The sequence below is a fragment of the Arachis ipaensis genome, chromosome B03 (assembly GCF_000816755.2).
Source record: "Arachis ipaensis cultivar K30076 chromosome B03, Araip1.1, whole genome shotgun sequence".
Taxonomy (NCBI): Eukaryota; Viridiplantae; Streptophyta; class Magnoliopsida; order Fabales; family Fabaceae; genus Arachis; species Arachis ipaensis.
This window is the reverse complement of record NC_029787.2, coordinates 2,341,704-2,363,516: the sequence shown is the minus strand read 5'-3', so window position 1 is coordinate 2,363,516 and position 21,813 is coordinate 2,341,704. Positions and strand designations below refer to the sequence as shown.

At 33.0% G+C, this 21,813-nt stretch overlaps 4 protein-coding genes across 8 annotated transcripts in view; 1 reads left to right on the top strand and 3 right to left on the bottom strand.

Annotated features, from left to right (window-relative positions):
- LOC107629315 (DNA polymerase epsilon catalytic subunit A) overlaps positions 1 to 1,739 on the top strand; it is a 21,849-nt gene extending 20,110 nt beyond the window's left edge. For all 4 annotated transcript variants that reach the window (XM_021117728.1, XM_021117727.1, XM_021117726.1 and 1 more), the window contains 2 exons: positions 143 to 249; positions 1,172 to 1,739. In XM_021117728.1, coding sequence (XP_020973387.1) covers positions 143 to 249; positions 1,172 to 1,535 — 471 coding nt within the window. In that variant the 3' untranslated portion in view covers positions 1,536 to 1,739. The remainder of the gene's footprint in view (positions 1 to 142; positions 250 to 1,171) is intronic.
- On the bottom strand, positions 4,066 to 4,919 carry LOC107632387 (peroxiredoxin-2E-2, chloroplastic-like). The gene is made up of 2 exons (XM_016336071.1): positions 4,761 to 4,919; positions 4,066 to 4,341 (listed from the first exon to the last, which is right to left on the bottom strand). The coding sequence occupies exons 1-2, from the start codon at positions 4,917 to 4,919 to the stop codon at positions 4,066 to 4,068; spliced, it is 435 nt and encodes a 144-aa protein (XP_016191557.1).
- On the bottom strand, positions 6,403 to 8,608 carry LOC107629316 (11-oxo-beta-amyrin 30-oxidase). 2 transcript variants are annotated; one of them, XM_016332079.2, is made up of 5 exons: positions 8,193 to 8,606; positions 7,891 to 8,114; positions 7,576 to 7,817; positions 7,128 to 7,500; positions 6,403 to 7,038 (listed from the first exon to the last, which is right to left on the bottom strand). In XM_016332079.2, exons 1-5 carry the CDS (start codon positions 8,452 to 8,454, stop codon positions 6,613 to 6,615), a joined length of 1,527 nt encoding a protein of 508 aa, XP_016187565.1. In that variant the 5' UTR covers positions 8,455 to 8,606; the 3' UTR covers positions 6,403 to 6,612. The 2 variants fall into 2 exon arrangements, with proteins under 2 accessions (XP_016187565.1, XP_020973384.1); XM_021117725.1 differs by having other exon boundaries at positions 6,407 to 6,982; positions 8,193 to 8,608.
- Positions 19,547 to 21,370, bottom strand: LOC107629317 (cytochrome P450 94C1). Its single transcript, XM_016332080.2, has one exon. The coding sequence runs from the start codon at positions 21,302 to 21,304 to the stop codon at positions 19,790 to 19,792; it is 1,515 nt and encodes a 504-aa protein (XP_016187566.1). The 5' UTR covers positions 21,305 to 21,370; the 3' UTR covers positions 19,547 to 19,789.

Here is a 21,813-nt window from a genome sequence, read left to right as displayed (position 1 = left end):
AGGAGAAAAGAAGATAAAGTTAAATTGATGTGCAGCTATCCATGTATAATGAATTTGGAATGGCTTCGTTTTCCATGGGCTGTTGATCTTTGTCTCTATGTTCTTGGTCTGCAAATTGATAGTCTCATTGTACCCTTCACAGGTCATGAGAAAGAATTTGTTAAAATATGTTCGTGTTAGAGAGTTTGCTCCAGAAGCTGAGTTTCGTGATCCATGTCATTCCTTCACCCTATCCAATGTCATTTGCAGGTAAAGAAGGAAATTAAATAAGAAATGTTTGCATAAATCATTTCCTGTGTATTTACTTACGAATGATCACAATAGGATGAAGTGTGGGTAACAAGATAATGAGGTGATAAGTCTCAAATACTAAATGAATAAACAAAAATGAATCATTTAGTCATCCTATCATTACTAAAAGAAACAGAAAAATCAAAGAAATACATAGATTTCTATTACGCAACAATACAATGTTTTTCCCGCAAGTTTTCAGAATATCAATAGATTTCTATCTCGTGTTTGTGTGGCTGCATATTATTCCCTCAGCACCTTATTATTTGTCACTCATTTTTCTTTGCATTATTTATTGTTGAAGTATCATTATGCTTTTAATTTATAAAAGTATTGAAAAATATTCTACTATTCTATCTCTTCGTTAGTGATTCTAAGTTTCTTAATGCAAAGTGATAAAAAAAAAAAAAGAATGAATGAAGTATTAATTAGTGTCCAAACTCCAAACTATTAAATTTGTCAAATGAAAATCATCATATAATTTGGTCACCATTCATTATAAATTTTTACGGGGTTCCATATAGTTTTATTATACTTTATCTTTCATTATTGATTTAAAAGGTAGGACATAGAGAAGACATGTGACATAAAAAGATAAAATGATTTCACACAAGGTCATGTGAAAATTTATCTTTAGAAGATCCATTTTTAGGAGTAAGTTGGTGGGTTGTGTAAATTTTTTTGCTCAAGGGTTTAATGCAAAGAGAGGAATTGAAGAAGTTAAAGTCATTTTTACGATTTTCTCATAACCTGATTCAGTTTGTCTTTATATATGTTAGTTCTAACCTTTTTTCTTTTCCTTTACGAAGAAATATCGATGCTTCCCTTATTCACATATATATAACTCTCTTTTGTTGTGTTCCCCCCTCCCTTGGGACAGCTATTGTAATGACTGCAGAGACTTGGACTTGTGCCGTGACTCGGCTTTATTGAATCAGGAGTGGCGTTGTGCGGTGCCACAGTGTGGGCAGCCTTATGACCGCGAGGTGATGGAGAATGCGCTTCTTCAGATCGTACGACAAAGAGAGCGGCTTTACCACCTTCAAGATCTGGTGTGCCTCAGGTGCAACCAGGTCAAAGCTGCACATTTGTCTGAGCAGTGTGCTTGTGCTGGCTCATTTAGGTGCAAGGAAGACGTTACTGAATTTCGCTCAAAGATGCAGGTTTTCTTCAACATAGCTTTTCGTCAGAAATTCCAACTTCTCCAGGAATGTACCTCTTGGATTTTAGAACTTAGATTGTAAATATTTCAACAAAACACCTAGGAACTAAATGTGCACAGGGATGTGCTCGGGTGGCACTGTTGTAACCAATTCTTTTATTCTTGTTACATGCATGCATGATGTGAAATGTGTATATGAAATGTTTATCGTCATCAATTTAGCTTAGAAGCGTATCAAGCTTCAGCCTTCAATGGAATCCTTTCAAACAATTGATATATGACGAAATTGTTTATATATCAAAGCGCAAATGACTAGTGTATAAAATGCAAAAGTTTCCTTTTTATTTTAAATGCCATATTATATTTGACGAATATAGCGGCATGCCACAGCAACCGATTTATTTTTAATAATAAAAGTAAATATATAAGTTTATCCACGTTACTTTTGAGTTATTTTTCTTTTTCTACTAATGTTATATCAGCAACATTATTTACTTGACAAAATTTTAGAATCAACCACTCAATTTTTGTCAAATCATCTATTATTTCTAAATAAAAAATAAATAAAATATACCAAAAACAATACAATAATTACTAACGACAATAATTAAAAATTAATAATGTCTAACCAAATTTGTAACTTACAAAGACATTAAATGCATATTTCTGTATTTATTATATCTTTTTTGCCAAATCATCTATTATTTTTAAATCAGAAAAAAAATAAAATATACAAAAAACAATACAATAATTACCAACGACAATAATTAGAAATTAAGTGTCTAACCAAATTTGTAACTTACAAAGACATTAAATTCATATTCTTATATTTATTATATCTTACCGTTGTAAACAATACAACAAATTTATAACTCCAATAATTAATTTATTAATTTCTATAAATAACTCATTCAATATAATAAACATCCATATTACAAATGTCATAATAATATTATTAATTATAATAAATTTTACGTTACAAATATTCAAATTCCATACTATTTGAACTACTTATATAAGTCTATTATCACTATTATTTCAAATTACATCGAATTTAGCACAAAAAAATTATTTTCGAACTACACAACATCTCAAACTTACTCAATGGAGATAACTATGTTGAATGTGAAAAGTGTACGAAAAAAACATATGAAAAAAGAGATAACTACATTTGTGGCACATGTAATCAAATACCACAATATCCAACAATAAGGTAACTCTATATACTTTTCATAATCTCATCTATCAAATTATTAGTTACTAACTCAATACTTATTTGAGGTTCAAAATTTAATTAAAGGTTTCAGATCAAAGTGGTACAACAACTTTTGTACTATTTGATGGCGAAGCAAAAAAATTGTTGGGTACAACTGCTTCAAATCTAATAGCACTCCAAAAAAGTAATGACATTGAAGGACCACCCCAATTGAAAAATTTGTACAATCTCACTTATATTTAAAGTCAATGTAAATTATTTTAATTTTTAAAGAAAGTTTTCAACAATACATTATTACCAAGACATTTGTTTCAACCAAAAACACTAAATTTCAACACCCATTACAACAAGTAAAACAGGTAATACTGAAAAAAATCACTTATTTTAATTATTTTAGACATCATTTTTATTTCTAATTTAAATTATTCATTGATTATAGGAACCAACTTCGCCAACACTAATATCATCAGACGAATATCACATACCCATCAAGAGATTAAGGAGAAAGAAAACTATACAAATTCAAAACACATCTTCGAAAAAAGAACATACTTGCAAAGATGGAACAAACAACACAATAGAAAGTGCATATAACTCAATAATTCATAAAGAACATGTCTTCACAAGAACTTACCCAAAAAGAAGAAAGTAACAACTCTAACAACAACTAATAAAAAAAAGGAGGACAAGCGCCACATAAGAAGACTAAGTTGATCAACTAAAACAAATACAAAAATCAAACCACCAAATAAAAATGTCATTTTGTATATATAACTCTAATATCCAAATCTTTTGTACTACCAATTATTTTAAATAAAATACCTTTTAAATTTAACTTTAGTTTACACATTTAATTTAATTCTACAAAACATAATAATTTTTAATATTTATTATATACTATCATTAATTTACTGCTCCGTGCGATGCGCGGGTCTCATTCTAATTTAAATTTAGTGTTACTGCACCTTAATCCAAAGAAAAAGTATGGGAAGATAATATAAGAATAAAAAAAATTAAGATTATATAATAATTAAGTTAATTAATTATTAACAATTACCCTTTTTGAATTAAAAAAAAAACTAGGATTTAAAATTATGATCAATTACGGAGAGAGCAAATCCGTCTCCTTCTCATGAGTTTTCTTTGTCTCTCCCATTCTCATCGGTCCCTCACATGTGGTCTCTCCGTTGGCGTATCGTATCCCTCGGCAGGCCCTTCGTTTCTTCCCCATCGTCGTGGCCACGTCTGGTTACCGCACAACCGGCAATCGTTCAACGCTGCATCTCCTGGATCCGGCAGTCGAGCTCAGATTCAACTCGCACCCAATGGTCTTCGTGAATGTTCTGTTACTGTCAGAAAGTAACAGAATCTCGTCGTTGACTTTCAGGCCCTTCTATCATGCCTTCATCATGAATTCATCGTTGACCGAAATACACGCGATTGTGTCCATGCCTTTCGCCTTCAGCTCCGCTGACTTCTCCACGAATCCCGAAACGTGCTTCTGCGAGTAGGTTGGTGTGAAGGCTCTTGGAATGGCGAAGAGGATGGCCTTTTTGCCTTTCGTTAGGTCAGAGATGGTGGTGGCTTGAATCTCGCCGGCGTCGTTTAGGTAGGAGAAGGTCGCTTCCGACAAATTTAAAATAGATCCAAACTCAACAAACAATCCAGATAGCTATTAAAATAAAATGAAATGAACATCCAACATTTGTTAATTATATATATTTAAACTAACTATTTTCGTAAGAATTATAATAACTTTTTGCCAAGTGCCAACCTAAAGCATGGGTGAGGAAGGCATAGGTGTGGCTATGAGGCTGCGGGAGTCACATTGTTAAAATTTAAAATTTAAAATTGGAGGATTTAAATTTTGAAATTTGATGGTTATTTTATCATATATTTTAGATGATTTTTTTTGTGGTTGAACATAACATAAAGAAAAAGGACCTAAGAGAAAGAGTAGTACTCCTCTCTAATAATAATGTTTAAATTATTAGGGGGCAGTAACCACCACTCTAGGTACACCTGCTTGTTTAAAGTAGCAGTTTTAGCCATTAAATCAGCCGTTCTGTTTGCTGTGCACTAGATGAGCACTAAAGTAGCTGTCCAATTGCGCTGGAGCATCTCTTTGATCTTGTCAAGCAGATTAGAGTCATTCCTAATTATGCTGGTTGTGCCTCGCAAAACAAAAAAAAATGCATCAAGATTATCAGTTTCACATATGACCCCTTTGTACTCGTAATCCCAAGCCATAATAAAATGATAGTAGGTAGAAAATAATTAAAGTAGGGGTGTTCAGATTCAAACCGATCCAAATTAAATCGCTCATCTAATCCAATTCAAACCGAAAACTGCACTAATTCGGATTTAATTGGATTCTATTTTTTGCAAACCGCTGGATCAGATCGGATTTCGGATCTACTTTTCATAACCGATCCAATCCAATCCAAACCGAACAATGTGCTATAATATTATTATTTTATTATTACATTTACAATTATATTTATAACATGTTCAATTTGTTATACATTTTTCTATTATTCATGTATTATTATTATTCAATAAATATTTCATGTTTAAAATATTATTTATTTATTTATTTTAACTAATCTATAATTTTATTTCTATTGTTATGTTATCGTTGACTTTTTAAGATATGTTAAGACTTGTTATGTCATTGTTGATTATTTAAAATTTGATATTAAGACTTGTTATATGTATTTAATTTTTTTATTTAAAAAACTGCAAATCCAAACCGATCCAAACCGCTTGTAATCGGATAGGATCAGATCGGATTTTCAAAAAAGGTTCATTCAATTCAAACTGCATCGCACATAAATTAAGCATTCGGATCGAATGACTTTTCCCTTAAAACCGAACCAAACCGCACCACAAATACTCCTAAATTAAAGTTTGAAAGTGAGGGTAAAAAATTTTATTAGAATTTAAGAGGTATTTTTTATTTTTTAATCCAGGCCAATCAATCAGCCCATTGTTATTAGACATCCGAGCTGGCAACTATAAATTATTTTAGTATCGTGCTTGCTTAGCTGTTTAATATAAAACTTGAAAAAAATACATATGAGAAAGCAACATATATATTAAAAAATTATTACATTAACCATCTCATTGTTTTCTACTCATCTTGAAAAACATTATAATTAAATAAATTTGCTCTCCAAATAAAATCTTAATATAAAACATAATAAAAATTGAAAAACCCTTATCTAAAAGATATAGCAGCAATCGGAATTCTTTATCCAAGCGCTCCATATATATATATGAGTAGTGTTTTAACGCATAATAAAATCGAATGAAAAAGATTCATTCTCTTAGTTAAGCGTTAAAAGTTCAATTTATTTTGGATATGGAAAAATTTAAAAATTTCGGACTAACTATCTACCTATTAAAATAGGGAGCCACTCAGATAAAGACGTTGAAAACGTCTTTTTGTAAAGATGTTTTTTAATAATTAAAATTTAACATATATAATCGATTAAATCGTGTTATTTTTGTCAAAATGTAGTCATTTTTTATTAAAAAAATATTAATTTAGACCAATTTAAAATTTGATTCACCATTTTTTTGGTTAAATTAATTTGTCTAACTTAATTTTAACAAAAATAACATAATTTAATTGATTATATATGTTAAATTTTAATTATTAAAAATATTTAAAAAAAAATGACGTTTTAGACATATTTGAGTGCCCTATCAAAATAGCTATAAGAAATCAGTCATCATTCTAAAATATGATATTCCTGAAGAATAAAAGAAAGAAAGAAAAGTGGTCCTCTGTTACCTCCATGACCTATGAAACATCACAAGTGGCTGGGTCACTTTTACAAAGAAAAGAAAAGAAAAGAAAAGAAAGATGCATGGAATTTATTTTGCACGTTACTTAAATTTGGAAGAAGCCACCTCACTCCTTGTGCAATAATTGAAACTACAATTTATGTAAGACGATTTGAGCTCCACGCATTGGTTTAAGATTAAGGAAATTGACCGGAGCATGTGTATATGCAGGGGAGAGCTCAAATGTGAAGCGTTGTAAAAGCAATGTGAAGAATATCTTTGCTTCCATTAAGGAGAAATTTTGGCCGATGCACATTCTAGGCCCCCATCCAAATGGAAAATATGAGACCCGACCTTTAGTCGCTTTAGCAATTCCTTCTGAAAATCTTTCTGGTTTGAACTCTCTTGCATCATCACCCCATAGCTCACGATCATGGTGGATCATAAGTATTGGTAATGTAACTTTAACTCCGGCAGGTAGTGATAGGTTTTCCATCTTTATATCTTTGTGGAGTGTTCGACTGAAAAACAGGGTTGGTGGGTATAGCCTTAACACCTCATTTAAGATCATTGATACCTATATATATATATACATGCCAAACAATATCAACACCTCAAGACTAATACAATTATAGCAAGTAAAACAAATTATATATACATGCTTACGGTTTTAAGGCGATTCAGGCCATCACTGTCTGGCTTTCGGTTGCCAAAGACTTGGAAGACTTCTTCCCTCGCACGTGATTGCCATTCTGGATACCTACTTAGCATCACCATTGTCCATACTATCAAAACAGCCGTGGTTTCTTGTCCTGCTAAGTAAAATGTGTTGCATTCTTCCACTATCTCTCGATTACTCATTCCATGTTCTTTTATTTCTTTGCTGTTTGATTCCAAAAGTATCCCTAATAAGTCACTCTTGTTAACCTCCTCACCATCCTTCATTGCTTTCTCTCTTTTCCTGATGATAGCTTCAAGTGATGCTTGCATCTCTCTATCAACTTTAATCATACTCCTATTAACACTAGTAGGAAGCAACCTGCAAGATACATGATGAGTACCTAACTAGAAAGATTTGAACTTAATTAAAATGGTTAGTTATATGTCTTATTACCACCATCCTGGAATGTGAATATGTTTTAGTCTCATTATAAGTCTAGCTTGCTTAGTAAGGAGTTCAAATATTCTTTTTCCTTCTTGGTAACTGCTTCCAAAGGCTGTTCTGGAAATAACATCGCAAGCCAAATTCTGGATGAAAGGCTCCACATCAATGTCGCATTTACCCTCTGAAGACAGCATCTCCTCCCATTTATGAATCACATCATGGCAGCATTGGACCATTGTTGATGTTAGAACCTATACACATAGTTAGTAATGCTTAACATATATACATACATGTTTGAATAAAAGCAAATTAAATTAAACTAACTTTCAATTTCTCCATATGGAAAGCAGGGTTGATGATCTTTCGATGTGTGTGCCATTGTTGGTCCTCATAATTTGGAAGTCCAGAGCCCAATAACTTGGCCAGACGGCCTAGCTTAGGCTTCTCTTTCTTGAAGTAACGGTTATTGGTAAAAACTTGTTTAATATGCTCAGGGTTTGTGATGTTGACCTTCAGTGTCTGACCTTCCCAATAAAATGAATTCTTGCCTGTCCATTACATCATTATTAACTATGATACGATATATGCAATAAATGTGAATAATATAGGTAGGAGTAGGAGCAAACCAAATTTGATGATAGCATGATCGGCTTGAGAATAAACACGTGGAGCTATGTCCTTGTCATCAGAGAGAGTCATTGGCTTCATGCTAACAGAAGAGTTGTTGTTGTTGTTGGAGAAGAGGGTGTAGGGGTTGCCATGGAAGCCTTGCTCCCTGAGAAGGGTCTCAAGCTTCTTAGGCCTCAGGAAGAGCCAGTTCAGCAGCTTCCATCCGCCCACCGCCACCACCAGTAGTCCAACCGCCGTGACAAACAGCCCCTCCTCCATTAATTAGTGCTTGAAGCCAAGTGTGGGATCGGATTGGATGGCAGTGCAGAATGAATATTTTAAGGCAGGCAGACACGAGGAACGCGAGCCGGTGCCTCATGTTTATTTTATTTGAAAAAGAGATGGTGTTGGAGTATTTAATCACTTAATCTTTCCAACTACGAAACCATGCAAATGGTTTTTTATTGCTTGCTGCCTTCTATGGTCAATGCTAGCATGATGAAGGGATACTTTTTCTTACGCTGAGGAAGTTACGTGGAACAATGGTCACGCGACGGGTGGGGCCCTCTGATAGTCACGTGTCGACAACATCTGCATCAGTAATTGAGGTTGCAGGTTGCAGGTTGGTTGTCGGGTAGTGGGTTAATTAGAGAACTAGTAACATTGTTTTCTTATATTCTTATATTCTTATACCCTAACAGCCACCTTTGCCTCACAGTGTCGATTTGAAACTTGGTAGTATCAAATAGGGTTGTCAAACATTCTCAGTAGGGGGATCTCTGCGGGACCGTTTTGAATGGGATTTTAACGGTGGAGAATTTTTTTTGTAGGGATGGAATGGAGAGTGAAATTTGTCCGAGAAAAGCGTGGGAACTTAAGTGGGATCCCGTCCTATCTTCGATAATTTTTTGGATTTTTTAATTTATTTAATAACCCTTACTTTATTTCTCATAAAGGATTTTTTTTAGTAATTTTACTTATTGAAAAACTTTAACTTTATTGTTTAAGATTTTATTTTATGAACTATGATTTGTTATGTTATATTTCTGGACTTATAATTTTGGATAAGATATATTTGTGTGTTTGTAATAATATTTTGTAATATTTTTTTTAGTTTTTTTAATATTTTTTATTATAATTTTCATATGAATGTTAAAAATAGGGAGACGGGGAATGGGACCCGCAGATAATATGGAAAACACCGAAAACGAAAATAGGAATAATTATTCTCCCATGACGAAGAACAGGACAGGAACAGGATTAATTCTAGTAGCAAAAACGAGGAGTAGAGAGGCATCTCCCGTCTCCATCCCCACTTCCACCCTGCCCCATTGACATCTCTAGTATCAAACGATGTAACTTTCTAAATAACAATTAACCATTGACAACTTATTATAAACACATCAGTATAAACAAAATTAAAGAGCACAAAAATGATCTTGTGTGTAGTAGTCTAAGATTTTTATGACAAATATTTTATCTTTCAATTCATAGTGTTTCTGTTTTTTTTTTTTTCCCGGAAATGAACAGTGTTTCTGTTAATTATGTAGAAGATATGTATAAGTCAAAATTAACCAAGCTTTAAAAATCGAGTTTAAGATTGGTTTGGTACTTTCGAAGATTGTGAATCTCGTAGAAAAAAGTTTATTGACAAGAAAGATGGATTCGATTGGATTGACTCATCAAAGAAAAGTAAAGTAATTAAAATGATAAGGAGGCTAACAAATGAAGATAACTGGTAGTAATTACAAGATCATCTAAAATTGTGAAAACAGTTATCAAAGAATTTTTATACATGAAGAATATGTTAAAGTTTAATTGGTCAATGATTCTTATAAAAAGTTGAAGAATGGAAGGAATAGAAGTTAGAATTCATTTTCAGAAAACACTCTTTACACTAACATCTTCAACGATTTTTTTAGCCTACAAAAAACTTTTTTTTTTTGTAGGGTTCCTTTCATTTCTTTTAAATTTCTTGTAATCTTTCTCTTTCTCCAAATTTATTTTTTTGTTGCAAAGTCGTTGTTTTTCTTCTTTAACATTTCCATATTGTTTTTTCGTTTTCAAAGTCTTTTGACCTTTGTTAAAGGCACTTTATTGCTTTGATTTAATTTTAAGCCATTTACCTTATTTTGTAATTTTTTATTTGAAGTCATCTAAATTTTATTTACATTTCAAGTTTTTTCTTTTCTTTCTTGTTCGTTCAAAATTGGGATCTTTTAGTGCACAATTCAAAAACTAGTACTATAAGAGGAGTAAGTTTCGTTCCTAAATTATTAGATATCAATTCAACCCATATTTAAGTAAAAATTTACATAACAATGTGTATGCCACTATAGTAAGACTAACGGTGTGTTTGGGATTCACGTTTGAAAAGGGAGAAGCTCGTCTGAGTGTCTTGAATGTCCCATGTTTATGTTTGACAATCTTTTAGAATTCTGAATCTAGAAGTATTTTCACCTTTAAATGTACGGTCATTTAAAGCAAAAAAATTTTAACTTCTGCGACACGTGAGAGAAAGCTGGTTATCGTTCAGAAATTAGCTGAAAATTTTTTTTCTTATGCAAGTAACTGTATAACATTATTTGTGTATGTTCTTCGTTCCATTTTTTTTTCATCAAAATTTGTTTCAATTACTGACAAGGTAACTATTTTAATTTTTTTATTATTTTTAGTAAGTGTTTTATCATGTCTTTTAATAAGATCTATTCAAATATTTAAAGTAAAATAATAGGATAATATAAAAAATTATTTAAATTGACGTCTCTTTTAGTAATTTTTCATCTAAAATTGATTTTGAGTAATATAATCCAAACGATATTTATTTTACTATAATCTATTTTGATATAAAGATTACCAAACATAAATCACATTAACACAAACTTACTTTTTATCAAAATCAAATTTGCAAAATCAATTTTATGCAAACTCCTGTTTGCAAACTATAATCCAAACACACACTAAGTAATTAGAAATTTCTATGTAACATTGTAATAAACTTTTATCATTTATAACTATGTTATGTAAATTATAGAAATTGAGTTTGTGTACTACATTCTCAGTGTGGGTTGTTATTGATGTGATTATGAATTTAATTTGGATGCTGAATTTGAATTTTTTATTTAATTTTCCTGTTTTTAGATTCTCTAGTTTTGGATTTAATTCTTTGTTGCTCATAGTTTAAATTTTTGTATACGTTTATGTTTTTCATTGTTGTCCATTATTTGAATTACTTAAACTCTACTGTGTTGCACTTCTCCACCCTTTTCCTGCCACTCTTCCTAAAAAATCCTGCTTATCAGTAGCTTTGACGTGCGCATTTAAATTGCTATTTCCGGCAGAAGTCCACGAGATAGAGACACTCGATTTGAAGGAAGCAATGATATCCCTCGTCGTCTGCGGTGTAGGTGACTAGGTGGAAGCGGAGGGTTTTGGCACTGTTATCACCGTATTTGGGTTCTCTTCGTTATTTTAGTGATAGAGTTGAGGATAAAGAAAAAGAACGAAAGTAATTTAAAAATTTTATTAAAAAATTAATAAAAAATTAGAATTTGGATACTTTTAAAACAGAGAACTCATCTTACATGATACAACGTTAATTTTTTTATTTGATAAATATTTTTGTCAACATTCACAAAGTTTATAGATATAAATAGTTATTTTATTCTATAAAAAAAGAGAGATGCAAGGCATTTCTTTTTCTGTCTCTATTTAAATACATGGTAAAAGTGTACAGAAAATAGAGAAAAAGTGAGAGAGAATGATCAAATATTCTTCCACCACCAAATATATCTAGTATCTGTATTCTATGTACATAAATCTGGAGGCGCCACTTGGTATGAAAGTAGAGATTCCAAAGGCTTGAAACTACAATTTATGTAAGATGATTTGGGCCCCATGCATTGGTTTAAGAGTAAGGAAAATGAGTGGAGCATGTGCATATGCAGGGCAGAGCTCAAATGTGAAGAATATGTTTGCTTCCATTAAGGAGAAGTTTTGGGCGATGCATATTCTAGGCCCCCATCCAAATGGAAAATAGTGGCTTTAGCAATTCCTTCTGAAAATCTTTCTGGTTTGAACTCTGTTGCATCATCACCCCATAATTCACGATCATGGTGGATCAAAAGTATTGGTAATGTAACCTTAACTCCTGCAGGTAGTGATAGATTTTGCATCTTTATATGAAAAAAAGGACCGGCGGGTATAGCCTTAACACCTCATTTAAGATCATTGTCACCTATATATGTTTAAAATTATGTTATCAATCAACATGTCACAATAAATTATACAAAGTAGAACAAATTATATATACTGTCTGGCTTTGGGTTGCCAAAGACTTGGAAGACTTCCTCCCTCGCACGCGTTTGCCATTCCGGATTGTCCATACCAACAAATCAGCTGTGGTTTCTTGGCCTGCAAGGTAAAATGTGTTGCATTCTTCCAAAAGTATCCCTAATAAGTCACTCTTGTTAACCTCCTCACCATTCGATGGATGCTTCTATCTCTCTATTGTTAACACTATTAGGAAGCAACCTACAAGATAAATCATCATTAGCAACACACTATGAGAACCTAAATAGAATAGAATAGATTTGAACTTAATTAAAATGGTCTTATTACCACCATCCTGGGATGTGAACATATTTTAATCTCATTATAAGTGTAGCTTGCTTGGTAAGGACTTCAAAAATTGTTTTTCCTTCTTGGCCATACATCAATGTCTGAAGACAGCATCTCCTCCCATTTATTGATCACATCAGATGAGGCTTCTCTTTCTTGAAGTAATGGTTATTGGTAAGAACTTGTTTAATATGCTCTGACCTTCCCAAAAGAATGAATTCTTCCCTGTCCATCCCATGAGTTTTTCATGTTATCAACACCTGAACCAACAAAATTATATACCAAATTTGATGATAGCATGATCGGCTTGAGAATAGACACGTGGAGAAGGGTCTCAAGCTTCTTATGCCTCAGGAAGAGCCAGTTCAGCAGCTTCCATCCTCCCACCGCCAGCAGTAGTCCGACCACTATCACAAACAGCCCCTCCTCCATTAATTACTGCTTCCATCGCAGAGCAGAATCAATATTTTAATGCAGCCAGACACGAGGAATGCGAGCCGGTGCCTCATTATTTTATTTGAAATACACAATGATCGCGCCACGCGTGGCTCCACAACATCTGCAACAGTCATGCTCATGAAGAAGAAACCATCCCCTCCTCCATTAATGTATGGGACTGGATCGGAGAGCGCAATCAATATTTTTACGGAAAAGTCTAGGGGCCAGCAATTTTTGTGTTTTCTGGCCAGTACTTAACCATCAAAACAAAAGTGAGTGATCTCCCACCATTAGATATAATCTCACATCATTAAAACCACTATTGATGGCCAATTGATGGTTACAAAACACCAAAATTGATAGCCCCCTAGCATTCTTCTATTTTTACTAAGGTGAAAATTGAGATGCAGCTATCTTCACAAGAAACTGATAGTTCAGAGCGGTTAAATGATTTGACTAATTTGACTAAATTTTATCTAAGGACTCTCAAATATTACATTTAGTCAAGTTAACTATTCTTGAATTTCCATTTTTTACTAAACTGTTATGCATTCTTGACTTCATATTTTTGTATTAATGCTAAATATCTTTTTTGTGAACTTTAGGTCACAATGTCTTTAATACTGATTTCTTTAATTTCTTTTTTTTTTGGTGAATTTCGTCATCTGAATGGTTCATCGACAAACAAGAGGGAAAAAAAATATCTGATTAATCATTTGGTATATTCCTCTTTTATGTTTTTTGCGCTGTATAATTTGCCACCTCCCCCTCTTTTATGCAGAGAGACACAATTTGTATTTCTTTTCATTTGAGCCCAAAAAAATATAAAAGAAAGAAAAGAAACATGAATCCATGATACATACAGAGTCGGCAAAATGAACTATTTTATAGAACAGTGGAAGTCATGTGTTCAGTGTTCTTGTTAAATGTTAATCATCCTTAATTTTCTTCTCTACCTTAATTTCTTTTAATAAAATGAGTAAATGAATCAATGAATAACGTTTCAGTGTTGTTTCACGCCCTAAACTTACTAACACTCAAATTATTTTTTATATATATTTATGTTACATGAATCCACTAAGATAATAAACAATGCCAAATTGGACTAATTCCTAAAGTGGTGTGTGTTCAAACGTGAAAACAACATATGCCTGTTGTCGCACGTTTTATGACCAACAAAAGCTTAAATAATTGTTGTTTGCTGTATATATATTAACCTATTCAAATATTGTTTCTTATGCATCTTTCACATATACTATTTATATAACTATTCAAATTTCAAAGGCGTTATTATGTAAATAATAATTGTTCAGTTGTTCGCTAGAGTTGTGGATCGGATGGACTTCGGGTTAAGAGCAACAGGTTGATCGAGAATGTTTCTGGATTTAAGCACAAGCTTTACGGAGATATTATCCCGAGCGTTGGTAGATCGGCGAGTGAAGCCACTTGTAAAAACATTCCAATATTAAATAAGTGTTCGTACAATGAGACATTTAATTAAGATAAGAGTAACGTACCTTTAGAGAAGGGTAGATCCTTTCTCATTTATACCTTGTAATCGAGTGAGTCTTTTGACTCGGACTCGTTCCTTTAAAAGCTTATGCCAGCTATTCAGATTTTCATCCAAAAAGAACAATACGCGGGTCATCTTCTTGTGCGGGTCGAAACTCTTTCGGATGTGTAAGAGTAAAGGACTTGTCAAAAAAGAACAACAATAATAATAATAATAATAAAATGTAGATTTGATAATTAGAGATGTTTGAAGAGAAGAATAAATAGCTAGAAAAAAGAACTTCACATATTACATTCGATTGCTTTTTCAGGGACATTTAAAATTGGGTTGTTGCTACTACATACAATAATGCTTGACAAAATGCAATCAGATTTCATAATATTATGTATAAGCACAACATCGTTCAGCCACATATGACTGACCATATTATTCGTGAGTTGATTGATTGCCACAGAAAATAAAGCCCTCTTCAATTAAATAATATATTATATGATATAGCAAATGCATGTGAATCTGAATCATTTCATTTTCTTATGAGTTATCAGTTATGATTTATGATCTCCTATAAAATATAATGTCATCTTCACCATCATGAGACAAAAGCTTAGGTCAACTATAAATTATAGAGTTGCGTATGATTATTCCCCCTAGGAGCCAACAAATTAAACTTAACCTCCATTTGTGAATTGAGATATACTATAATTAAAATTTAAAATGATGATATAAGATTACTTATAAAATCCATTATGTAGTGCTGCGATACTAATTAATAGTCGGCAATAAACACATGGAGTATAGTTTAAAGAGTGATTATATTAATATATTTATATTATTTTATTTGAAGAATTCATTATAAGCATAGAAGGAGAGAAAAAGACATTATGTGTGTTTTTTTAACTCTTTCTTTCTTTCTTTTCAATATTTATCATGTTATGCCTTTCTTCCTCATTTTCATATTCCAATAAGTTTACCATTTTATTTCTAGTTTAAATAACTATGGACACATCATAGTTTCTAACATGAAAATTGTTCGGTAGGTCGAGTACCGGACGATTTGGGATAACTGGTCGGGTGTAAAAGTGAGTCTCTATTTCAGCTTGGGTCCTGAAAATAAATAGTGCGAGCGGCCGGCCTCCCAGATTCTTTGCGGGTTGAGGGGGATGCCACCTGCAAGGACACTCTGACACTCAAGTCAGTGGGTGTGCAAGTGGTGGAGAGAAAAAGTGGTGGTGACGTACCTTGGGAGAGGGATAGGACGGATAGGACCCTCCCTTTATATACCTTGTCAGTGGGTGGGCCCCACGAGGGGAGGCCTCCTTCCATAAAGTTTTGCTTCCTACAGCTGTCATATAGCTGTCAGCCAGGACGCGTGTCCGGGTCGTAGATCCGGCGGACTATACCTTCTGACCCGATCGCGCAGATCAGTTTTTTCCTGGGCCAGGTGACAATTTCGCTTAGCTGGACTGGGCCGTAACAAAAATTAATTAATAAGCATATATTATCGCGAAACAAATTTTTTTTTTTAATTTTTGTCTCCTTAACAACTATTTGTTTGAGTCCAATATTTCCTTTCATTACTATTTAATAAGATGAGCTATACATACACGAGCAATCATTTTCTACTTTTTAGAAATACATTTTGCTTATCTGAGATATTGGTTAATTATTAGAATACTCAAAGAATTATAGTTTTACTTTGTCTCGTGTACTATTCAGGACTTGTGTATTTTACATTTTTAAGATAAACTTGTTTTTCATTTTAATTTTTAAATAATGCTCTATAGGACATTAAATAAACCTGTTAAAAATTTTATGTGACCAAATTAATAGTTCAATTAACCTTGATTGAGCAAGCAGGGGATTGAAAATCAGAGTGCCCCATCCATGGTTTTGCAGGAATCAGAAAACTACAGGCTAACTACTACTTGCTGGTTTTATTGTTTGTGTAAGTATCAGTATAGGTTCTCCTAGACTTGCAGATTTAACCAATTTGAATCAAAGGTCACTTGAATATAATTAACTACACTGTCAAATTAATTAATACATCTATCTATTATAACTGGACATTAACTACCATGATGGAGCACCACAATAAAATACAAAACTACGTGGTCCCAAGCTCAAGATCTTAAAGCAAAAAATTAGTTACTACAAACTATTACTTTGAATTCAGGACATTAATACTATTTATTAATTTATAGTTTTTAAATAATTTTTTAAAAAACTACAATTTAATTTTAAAAATTATACTAAACATTAATATTATTACTTTTTATAAGTTAAAAATTCAAAAAAATTAGTTGTAAAGCTTCCCAAATGACCCTAAATTCTACTAATAAGTAATAAGGAGTCATAAAATAATATTCGTGTTTAATTGATGTTTTCAGCCATTTGCGTAAGTGTCTTTTCTACTATTTGTAAAGAAATATTTGCATATTATTATTTATTAAAACTACCTGTGAAGTGATACTCAAGAATGGCATTTTTTATTTTCAACCTACCACTGTATCAATACTAACAAATGAAACCAATACCCAATAGGTGAATTAGTGAACACCTAATGAGCTTTAATTAATTTTGGTTGGAACACTCCCCCAGTAGTGATCTTAACATTTGGGAAAAGGAATAAGACCCAATAATAGAATGACAAATACAGCGAATGATCATGAAATACTCTTTTTTTTTTCCGCATTTTGACAAAGAGCAAGCACATGGATTATTGTTCACATGAAAATTAATCTATTTTCATGTTATACAAGACTAAATAATGATATAATAATAGAGGAAGACAAATTAATTAGATTTCCTCCATGTGCCAACACTTTGACATTATTCATCAAGGTGGATGGATTTGGGACTTTGTGTGGTCACCGAACATGGAATCGAATTTTCTATATCCCACAAGCTTCCAAAAGTATTTTTTTTATTATTATTTCGGCTGCATTTTTTAAAAAAGAAAAAAAAATATTATCCATGTCATTGTATCTCTTACTTTTCATAAACTGTTTAAGTAAAGGCGAGACTCTTTGATACATGCAACAATACACAAAGATTGTAAAGACATGGAAGTAATTAATTGTTATCACTATATAATGATTTTAATGTTACAATGTATAATCCTATAAATTTAAACAAGATAATTATTATTGATGAAAGATGACAAGATAACTTTAAAAATTAAATTACATGCACGCTGAGAAATTGTTACCTTATTAGTTTACTTAGCTTGTCTTGATAATGGCAAACATTAGGAGAAATTTTAGGAGCACATTTCTCTCATCTCCTCAATTATCATCCTTTAATTTTCTTCTTCATCCAAACATGCGTGCACCTTATCTTTCTCAATCTCTACATTACAAGATAACATTGTTATAATCCTCACTACGTAAATCCCAATATTATCTTTTATTTTTAAGGGAAAAAAGAAGATAGGAGAGGAAAGTGTGGCTGTACCATTTATGTGTATTTCCTTTTCCTCACTCAATTATAGGAAATGTAAACAAGAGATTAGGGGTACTTTATACTTTATATATTATTTATTATTTGACAAATATTAAAACCGGCTCCCCTCTACATTGAGCCACAACTTTTTTAATATTGTTCTCAATTAATTTTTATGCAATGATTCTCACTCTACTTGGCAACGAATTATGGGGTGGTGTGTGGTCGGTTGGAATAAAATTATATATCGTACATAATACATATAATAACACGCAACATAAACCTATGATTATTTAAACTGTAATAAAAAATAATTTTGTTTATTAAATACGCAGTCTGAAAATATTATTATATGATAAAAGTTTCCTAACGCTAATGATGAACCTCGTTTTATTACAACATGACAAAAAGGAAAGATGAAAATTGTTTTTGTGTTGATCGATGCCAACAAAATAGAGAGGTATCAAATGATTTAAATATAAGTCTAAACACAAAAAGGAGTTTCAATAGTCAATTATTTTAATTAATTATAAAATAATAATACTTTCAGTTATTAGTTTTTTCTTCTTCTTTAAAGACTTAAGTAATATCGATACTTATTCGATTGAAAAACATCAAATGTTTGCCACATTCGTAATATATATCTTAAGTTCACAATAAAAAATATGAGCATCTATCATTCTATCATTTCATTAAGCGGAAACCATCATAACTCTATTCAATCGTAATTTATTTATTTTGTTGACAATTTTAGATAGAGATTCTCCGGTCCTAAAGACAATGAATTATCACTTGTTGTTGGACTATATTTCTCTAAACTAATTAGCTCATTATGCTAAAGGAGCACAAGTTAACTTTGTTGTCAAAAATTAATGAGAAGATATAGACTAATGATGGGCTTAGTAGAAAGATAAAGGGGAGTCTCCGTTTAACTACCAAAAATAAAGTTGAAACCAAAATATTAAAAATAAATGCTACAATTAAGAGTTATAAAACCTATATTTCATTCATCTAATCATTAATCTATTTGTGTACTATTGTTAATACAAAACGTATATGAATAATGTTTCACAAAAAGAGAGATATTGCAAGTTTAAAAGAAAAATATTATGAGGCCAAAATAGGATGGATGTGACGTGTGGGTTAAATTAAAGCATGTCATTTTCACATATCCCTTGATGTTGATGTACTATATTATACGAATTTAACAAAGCAAAGATGCAGTTACTTTCTTCTAATACCCAATCCATGGGGGATCTACATTTAAATTCAAGACAAATTATCAAATTCAAAGCTTCCTCACATTCGACATAATGAAGCAAATCCAAAAGCTTGTAGAGCTTGCACAACCCAAAGAAAGAAGGCAATAATTCCAAAATATATATAATAATATGCAATGTGCTCTTGCATACTATATATGTACTTAATTATATATACTTCCAAATCTACAACTGAAACTAAAAATAAAAAGCTGGCTTGCCTTTAATTAATTCATTTGCGAAATTATATACATAATATCCGTGTATCTATAAATAAGTCCATAATAATATGGTGCAATAATTATAATTGTTCTTTTTTTTTTGGATCTCATGACCATCATGATCAACACCTTTGGGTAACTTGAACCGGCAACCCGCCCCGCACAGTGGCAGTAAGGCCTGGAGCGAAGCAGGGCTCCGTATTAGGCCCAACAACCCGGACATCAAAGCGGCGGAGAATGGCAGCGGCAATGGACTTGATCTCCATCAAGGCCAAGTCTTTTCCCAAACAGACTCTCACCCCGGCTTGAAAAACCGGGTACTTAAAGGGACATTGCTGAACGAAAACACCATCTGTATTCAACCACCTTTCGGGTCGAAACTGAGCGGAATCGGGGCCCCAAATAGTGTCCATCCGACCCATAGCATAGGGGTGGTAAGTGACCCGACTCCCTCTCCTGACAAAAGTGCCATCTGGCAAGACGTCATCTTCTTGAGCATACTTTGAATCAAACTGAACCGGAGGGAACAGCCTCATGCTCTCGTGAAGCGCTCCATTCAGGTAATGCATGCTCCTCATTTGCTCAAAGGTGGGTAATTCCTGATCCTCTTCCATCACCCGCTCCAGCTCCTGCCGGATGGTTGACCCCACATGCGGGTTCTTCGAAAGCAGAATGAAAAATCCGGTCAACGCTGCTGCGATTGTGTCCCGACCCGCTAGCAAGAAACTGATCACTATGTCTCTTAGGTATTTGTCGTCTTCGATGGACTCCATGAATCTAGACAACAAGTCTGATTTGTTCAGACCCGCCATAGTCACCATCTCCCTCCTCCTCTGCTTTATGATGTCCATGGCCACATTGTCTACCACTCCAATGGCTTCTTTTAGCTTTTTTTCCGAACCAATATTGAGTAATCGCTTCATCTTCCATATGAGCGGTGATGGCGACATTGCTCGCTCTGCTGAGAGCTTAGATGCGAGGTCGAAGCTGTCTGCCAATTTGGACTCCGGCAAAGAAGAAATGAGACACTCAGGATCCATTCCAAATGAAAATTTACAAATAATGTCGAAAGAGAATCTTCTAAGGATGTCTTGAATGTCTAACAATCTATTTTGTTGGCCGGAAACCGATTCGAGGAGAGGAATCAGCCTGGTTTGGATCTCTTGGTTGACAATTTGGAGGGCATAGGAGCGAATGGCGACGCTGCCGAGCTCAAGGCTGGCCATCTTGCGTTGGAATTGCCAGAAATGGCCATCGGAGTTGAAGATTCCGTTGCCGAGAAGGTCGCCAAGGAGAGTAGAAAAAGGTGTGCCCTTAGGATAATTGTGGAATTTAGTTTTGAGGATGTGCTGAACGTTATCGGGATTGGATGTAATAGTGTTATTGAGGACGTGGAGATGGATGGTCCCGGTGGGTGAAGCACGAAGAAGATGAGTATACCAGTCGCAAAGGTTTGGAAAGTGTATAGTCCAAGAGATATTGAGATAGGTGCGACACGTGTCACAATTACACCATGGCTTGATTCTAGAGATGAAGAGGAGAAATGAAAAGACAGAAAAAAAAAGTGTAAAAGTGAAGAAAGAGACTAAGAGAGCTGTGGACATGGCTGAAGTAGTCATGATATGCAGCATCTCCATCTTTCTTGTTTCTTTGTTTCTTTCTTTAGTTGAATTTGGGGGGATGGGAGGACATATTAGGTATGTATATATAGAGAGAGAGAGAGCGCAAGTGGGGTTAAGAAGGAGGAGGAGGAGGCATAATTAACGCGTGCGCTACACAAAGTAGCTACTCTTCTACTACGTCATTGCTTTCCCTTTCTTCTTATAATTTTGCCCACGTGACTCTATTGTTTCTTGTGGCCCAACCTTTTTCATACGTTTTTCGGCTGCTTTCTCTTTCTCTCTCTCTTCATGACAATTCCCAATTAATTTCCATGCAACTCCTCCAAACTCTTCCGTCTCATTAAAATAAAATTTCAAATATTCATAATTTTGTTTCTTTTTATCAATAATTAAAAAACATTTTTATAGTACCTACAATTCTTTTTAAAATTATTTAAATATAAATGTTGAGAGATAAAACTAACTCACCCTCTCATGAAATTATAAGCATATATATATATATATATATATATTCAGCTATACAT

Coding starts and splice junctions, on each gene's coding strand:
- LOC107629316 (XM_016332079.2), bottom strand. CDS start 8,454: ATGGAGGAGGGGCTGTTTGTCACGGCGGTTGGACTACTGGTGGTGGCG. Junction 7,818..7,890: donor TCCATATGGAGAAATTGAAA/GTTAGTTTAATT, acceptor CTATGTGTATAG/GTTCTAACATCAACAATGGT. Junction 7,039..7,127: donor GCCTGAATCGCCTTAAAACC/GTAAGCATGTAT, acceptor ATATATATATAG/GTATCAATGATCTTAAATGA.
- LOC107629317 (XM_016332080.2), bottom strand. CDS start 21,304: ATGGAGATGCTGCATATCATGACTACTTCAGCCATGTCCACAGCTCTC.
- LOC107632387 (XM_016336071.1), bottom strand. CDS start 4,919: ATGGCTTGGGATTACGAGTACAAAGGGGTCATATGTGAAACTGATAAT. Junction 4,342..4,760: donor GCAATTGGACAGCTACTTTA/GTGCTCATCTAG, acceptor TTATTTTAATAG/CTATCTGGATTGTTTGTTGA.